Below are 5,059 nucleotides of genomic sequence, written 5' to 3'. Positions count from 1 at the left end.
TGTGAAATCTTACACCTCTGTCATTCTGATTCTACTGTATTTGTGAGCTGATGAAACGTTTCAAGCCTTTGTTGTCACTTACACCACAGCTGGTAACAAAATAGGTAGAGGTAGAGGTGGGATGCACGTAAAAGATGTTTAACAGCCTGAAATCAAGAGTGTATTAAAATAAGTTAATCACCTGCCTCTCCTGCAACGTGGCCTTGGACAGGACAGTCTCTCTGGACTTGTGTGTGAAATACAGGAAGTTGTGCAATAGCTTCTGTGCCTGGCACTTGGCTATGCTTTTTTCATGGATTGTCTTGCAGTCTTCACAATAGCCCATTTTATTAATGAGGAAAATGAGGCTCATTGTAGGTGAGAGCTTTTCCAGCTCTATAAAATGTGAATCCAGCATATTCCTCTTTGCCAAAATAATTCCTCAAGTGGGAGAAAGGGTCCTAGAACAGCTTAAACCAAGGGAAAGAAACAAGTGGCAGTGGAGAGCCTTTTAGCCACAGGCCAAGCAGCATGCTGCCCTCCCCAAGCCTGAGACTGGTGTTTCCTACTGCTCTTTCAACAGCCTCCCACATGCCACGCTGGGAGGCCGGTGTGTACAGCAGGAAAAGCTGCTCTCCGAAACGGTTACGTAGTGGCTATGGTGAGGGCTCCCACACCTCCACCTCCACCTGAGGATCAGACGACTCTCAGAACAGGAACCCCGTGTCCTCTGTAAACCCACAACCCAAAGGAAGTCATCAGGGCAACTCTGTAAAAATCTGTTTAATAAATATACATCTTAGAAGTACCAAAATAATTACCAACAAAATACACTAAGTACATAATTTACAGGAGGGAGGGCGGCACGAACCTTGACAGGCAGCCTTTCAATCCCACAACACACCTGGCTGTTACATGTCAGAGGATACAACTGGGGTCAGCCACTAAATCCATGGTGGTTCAGTCAGACATACAATAAATAAAATGTGGTCCTCTTCTCAAGTTTTGGATAACCCTCTCCCAAAAATCCCCACAAAGGTGAAGCTTAAAAGAGGCTTTCTTTGGATTCCAATGATCTTTCTTATCCCACACACAGAATTCCCATAAATAACAAAATGAGGGCTGACCCGTCACAGGAACATGTTTTGGGCCAGGCAGTATGCAGTGTGGCTATTAGTATGCCCTTCGCATTTTTTTCTTTTTCCTTTTTTTTTTAGAAAAATAAAACTCTGTTTTTGTACAAATATACAAGTCCGTGTTTAACTTTCTGTTCATAATGCCAGGCGCTGGCCTCCAAGCACACAGTCATCATAGGGCAGCTAAAAACGAGAGGAAAAAAAGACATGTTAAACTTCCAGAGCTTTATCAAAGATGCTGGGATGATGGGGGCGTCGGGGGTGAAGGCCCCTACTGGAAATAACTCAGGTATCCTTGGACTCCATTCTCCATAACCCAGATATAAATTAACTTTACAGGCTGAGGGAGTTTTCCTTCAATGCTCCTTTCCTTATAAAAGGGTACTCTGTACCAAAAAAGACTGCTCCTGGGATACTGGTTATGCACACTAAAGTCCAAGCACTTTACTGTGCTGAGACCCTTATGATAAAGAGTAGCTCTTGGGACACAGGAGAGTGGAGAAAGAATGGCTACTCTCAGTTTCTGCAGACTGTTGGAGGCTGAAGAAATTCAGTCGAGACTCACCTCATCCTCTGTGAACTCTGACTCCGTGTCATAGCTCTCCTCATCTTCACTCTCTGGCAGCCTCTGCAGGTTTTCCGGGGTCAGCTGGCCCAGCTGTTGCTGTATCCGGGTGCTTGGGCGGCCCCAGGTGAGCTGGTATGGAGAGTAGCCCTGGTAGGTAACTCTGTTGACGTCAGCCCCACACTTCAACAAGAGCGACACCAGGTCAGGATTCTGCAGGTCCACTGCGAGGTGGAGGGCAGTCCGGCCATTACAGGGCTCCTGAAACCAAACGGAATTCAAGATGCTTACGGTTGAGTTCGGAATTTCTGCTTGTGACAAGTCTTACTCAGAAGGAGGGTGCTGGTGCCCGATTCACTCCATCTGGAGGCATGAAGCACTCACCTGAGCGTTGACGTCGGCACCCAGGGACACCAAATGCTCCACGATGCCCAGATAGCCATGGATAGAGGCCAAGTGCAGACACGTGTGACCTAGAAGAATAAACAGAAGAAAAGTATAACCGCCTGTTTCAATCCTCACACCTCAAGTAGAATCTTTCGCTTATTCTTTTAAGGGACAAATAGGCATGTCTTCTGAATCTTCTGAATGAACTTTGTTTATAAAAGCATCAAACAGGTAATTTTTCATACATATTTTCTCTACCTTTCCCATGTTGGGAGTTTAAGCTCTTGCCTGTACTCCTTAAGTGGGTGAACTATCATTGCTGGCCCATCTCCCCCTTCTCCATGTCACCTACCCTCTGGTGGGGCAGGGCTGGCTGACATACCATTGTAGTTGGTGGCCTGCAGGATGGAGTGGAGATGCTGGGTGGGGCAGTTCTGTGTCAGAACTCCCACGCTGGCCAGGCAGCCCTGCTCACAGGCAAGGTGTAGGGGGGTATTTCCTCGAAAGTCTCGCAGCTCAGGATCACAGCCAGCTCCCAGAAGAACCTGAGCAATTTCTGGCTGGTTGGTGATCACAGCCAAGTGCAGTGGAGTCTGCAAGCAGAAGAGGGAACAGAGAGAGAATAAGCCACGGACCAAACGTGCAATCTGAGCTCCCTTGGGCCCCAGGTATCTCCGGGTTAGGGTGCTGCTCCAGGTGGTGAGGAAATACCAGAGGCCCCAGGTGGGCAATAGAAGCCTCACAAATAAATGGGGTTTTCTTTACTCTGTTGGATGTTTATTGGTTTGAATGTAAAAGGCTAAGGCAGATAATGACGAGTGACTTAATTTAGAAAGGATTTGGGGGCGACTGTGCCAGAGCCACTTTGTTAATCCAGCTCCACCACAGGGTCAGAAAGGGCACAGTGCTGGCGGGCGGCGCACCTGCTGCAGGTTGTTCTGGAAGTTGAGGAAAGCCAGGTCTCCCTTCACTTGGCGGATCACTTCCATCGTCAGTGCCTTCTCTTCATGGATGATGGCCAAGTGCAGGAACCTGCGGGGAAGAGAGGGAAAAACCCCCAGGGTTGGTGAGTGCACTGCGTGGGGCCCAGGGAGGCGCAGGCTGCGGGGGATTGCGCAAGGCCGGGGTTTCTGTAGGCCGAGGCCGCGGTGTTTTCCGCGAGGTTATTATGAGCTGAGTGTTCCTGGCAGGCGCCCAGGGACTTTCCGGGCTCCCCCTCCCTCCTCGGCGGGCGCCGGCCAGACCGCCCCGCCCTCCCGCCCGGCCGGAACGCCCTGTACTTCCCCTCCCGGCCGCGCGGCGCCCGCCAGCGGGTCAGAAACTCCCGCTCCCCGCCCCAACCCCCGCTTATGCAACTGGGGACTTCGCGTCCCCGCCACCGCCCCGCCCCACCCCCGGCCGGGAGGGCCCGGACCCCGGTAGGGGTGTGTGTGGAAATGCTGCTGTAGAGCAGAGATGCTGAACCGCGGCCCCCCGGGTCTGAGCCCGAATGCCCTGTGCCCTCCACGCGCAGACGTGCAGCCTTGCAGGGTTTCGGGATCTGTGCATAAACCCTGCTTCACGGCTGTGCGCTTGCCCTGCTGCACCGCGGGCCCTGGCGGCTCAGGCTGCAGGCCCGGCACCCCCACCCGGCCCCCCGCGTGCAGCGTCCCCCCACCCACCCCGCCACCTGACCCCGCGACACTTACGAGTCTCCGTCCTCGGTGAGCTGCTGCTTCCAGGGCTCCGCTCCGCGGGGCGCCTCCTGCGGCTCTAGGCGGATCTCGCGCAGCTCCTTCACCATCTGCTCGTACTCCTCGTCCTTCATGGAGTCCAGGCCGCTGTCGTGGCGGTCGTCCAGCAGCCGCTCCTTTTTCAGCCCGTCCCGGGGGCCCTCCATGGCCCACTCCTGGGAGTGCTCGGCGGGCTGAAACATGGCGCGGTGAAAGCTCCAGGCGTCGCTCCAGAGGTGCGCTCGGCCGCGGGCTGCTCGCTTCCTCGCAGTGTAGCTCGCGGCCAGGACGGCGGGGTTGGACTGTTGTGGGCTCGGCAGCGCCGCCGCGGCGTCCTATAAACGCTGGCCCGGGATTTCTCCGGGGCGGGGTCAAGAGCGGGGAATTTCCAAGCTAGTCAGACCAGAAACGAGAACTGGCCTCGTCCTCTGCGAGGGGGAAAAAAAGCTTAAACCCTGTGCCGGGGTTCAACAGAGAAACTCCCTGCGATGAGCCACTGGGGTCATGTACAGGGAACTTTTTGATGAGCGCTGAGTGGCTGGAAAGTCCTCCCGACCAAGCCCCCTCCCCCTAGGTACTTCCCTGCTGCCGGCACTCAGTAATCCTGGCCCTCTGCAAAAAAAAAAAAAAACCTCCTTTCGCTGGGGTTTCCCTCGATCTATTTGATTCGGGGTCGTCTGCTGCTGAGATCCCAAGGACGCAGACCTGCTGGACGGTTCCTCGTTGGGGTTTGCCAGTCTGCCGGTCCTTTCCGTTTTTTGATCTTTTGAAAACGCAAGAGTGGAAATGATGGCTGGATGTAGGGATTCGTTTCCCCAAACTTCTCTCTGCGGGGAAGGCTGCTCTGGTCGCTGGCCTGTCTGTGTTCCTGCCAATACCAGGCTCTTTGCAATGCAGGGACATTTAGCTTTCCCAGGTAGAAGCTGTGAAAACTTTGGCGTTAAAAGTCTAAATGCTTGGAGAATCCGAAAATCGTTTCATCAGGATTAACAGTCCTGTTGACTGGGAGAGTGCTTGCCCCAATACGTGGAAAACTGCTAAATATGACCATAATTCAGGTAAAGCAAGGCGTTAATCTTCGTAGATATATTGCAATAACGAAATAACTATTGAGGTGTCTCTGATTTGCATTGTGCTGCCGCAGAAGGTGGACCCGAAAACCTACTTCTGGGTGCCCAGCTGGATGGTTTTCCAGGAGCATTCGGAGAAGGTTGTTGAAGAATGAGTTGAACGATTGGCTAAGAAAGTAACCGTTAAGCATCCTGCAAAAGGCCCTAAGA

General features: G+C 52.9%; 1 protein-coding gene across 1 annotated transcript; it reads right to left on the bottom strand.

The window, feature by feature from the left end:
* Nucleotides 1-1,167: 1,167 nt before the first annotated feature.
* On the bottom strand, nucleotides 1,168-4,112 carry NFKBIA (NFKB inhibitor alpha). The gene is made up of 6 exons (XM_004376510.2): nucleotides 3,756-4,112; nucleotides 2,991-3,099; nucleotides 2,450-2,660; nucleotides 2,065-2,153; nucleotides 1,681-1,941; nucleotides 1,168-1,298 (listed from the first exon to the last, which is right to left on the bottom strand). The coding sequence occupies exons 1-6, from the start codon at nucleotides 3,980-3,982 to the stop codon at nucleotides 1,251-1,253; spliced, it is 945 nt and encodes a 314-aa protein (XP_004376567.1). The 5' UTR covers nucleotides 3,983-4,112; the 3' UTR covers nucleotides 1,168-1,250.
* Between the last annotated feature and the right edge of the window lie 947 nt (nucleotides 4,113-5,059).

This window comes from Trichechus manatus, unplaced genomic scaffold, assembly GCF_000243295.1.
Source record: "Trichechus manatus latirostris isolate Lorelei unplaced genomic scaffold, TriManLat1.0 scaffold00043, whole genome shotgun sequence".
NCBI classification, from domain to species: Eukaryota; Metazoa; Chordata; class Mammalia; order Sirenia; family Trichechidae; genus Trichechus; species Trichechus manatus.
Note: the sequence above shows the minus strand (reverse complement) of the source record. Positions and strands in the feature narration are given on the sequence as shown.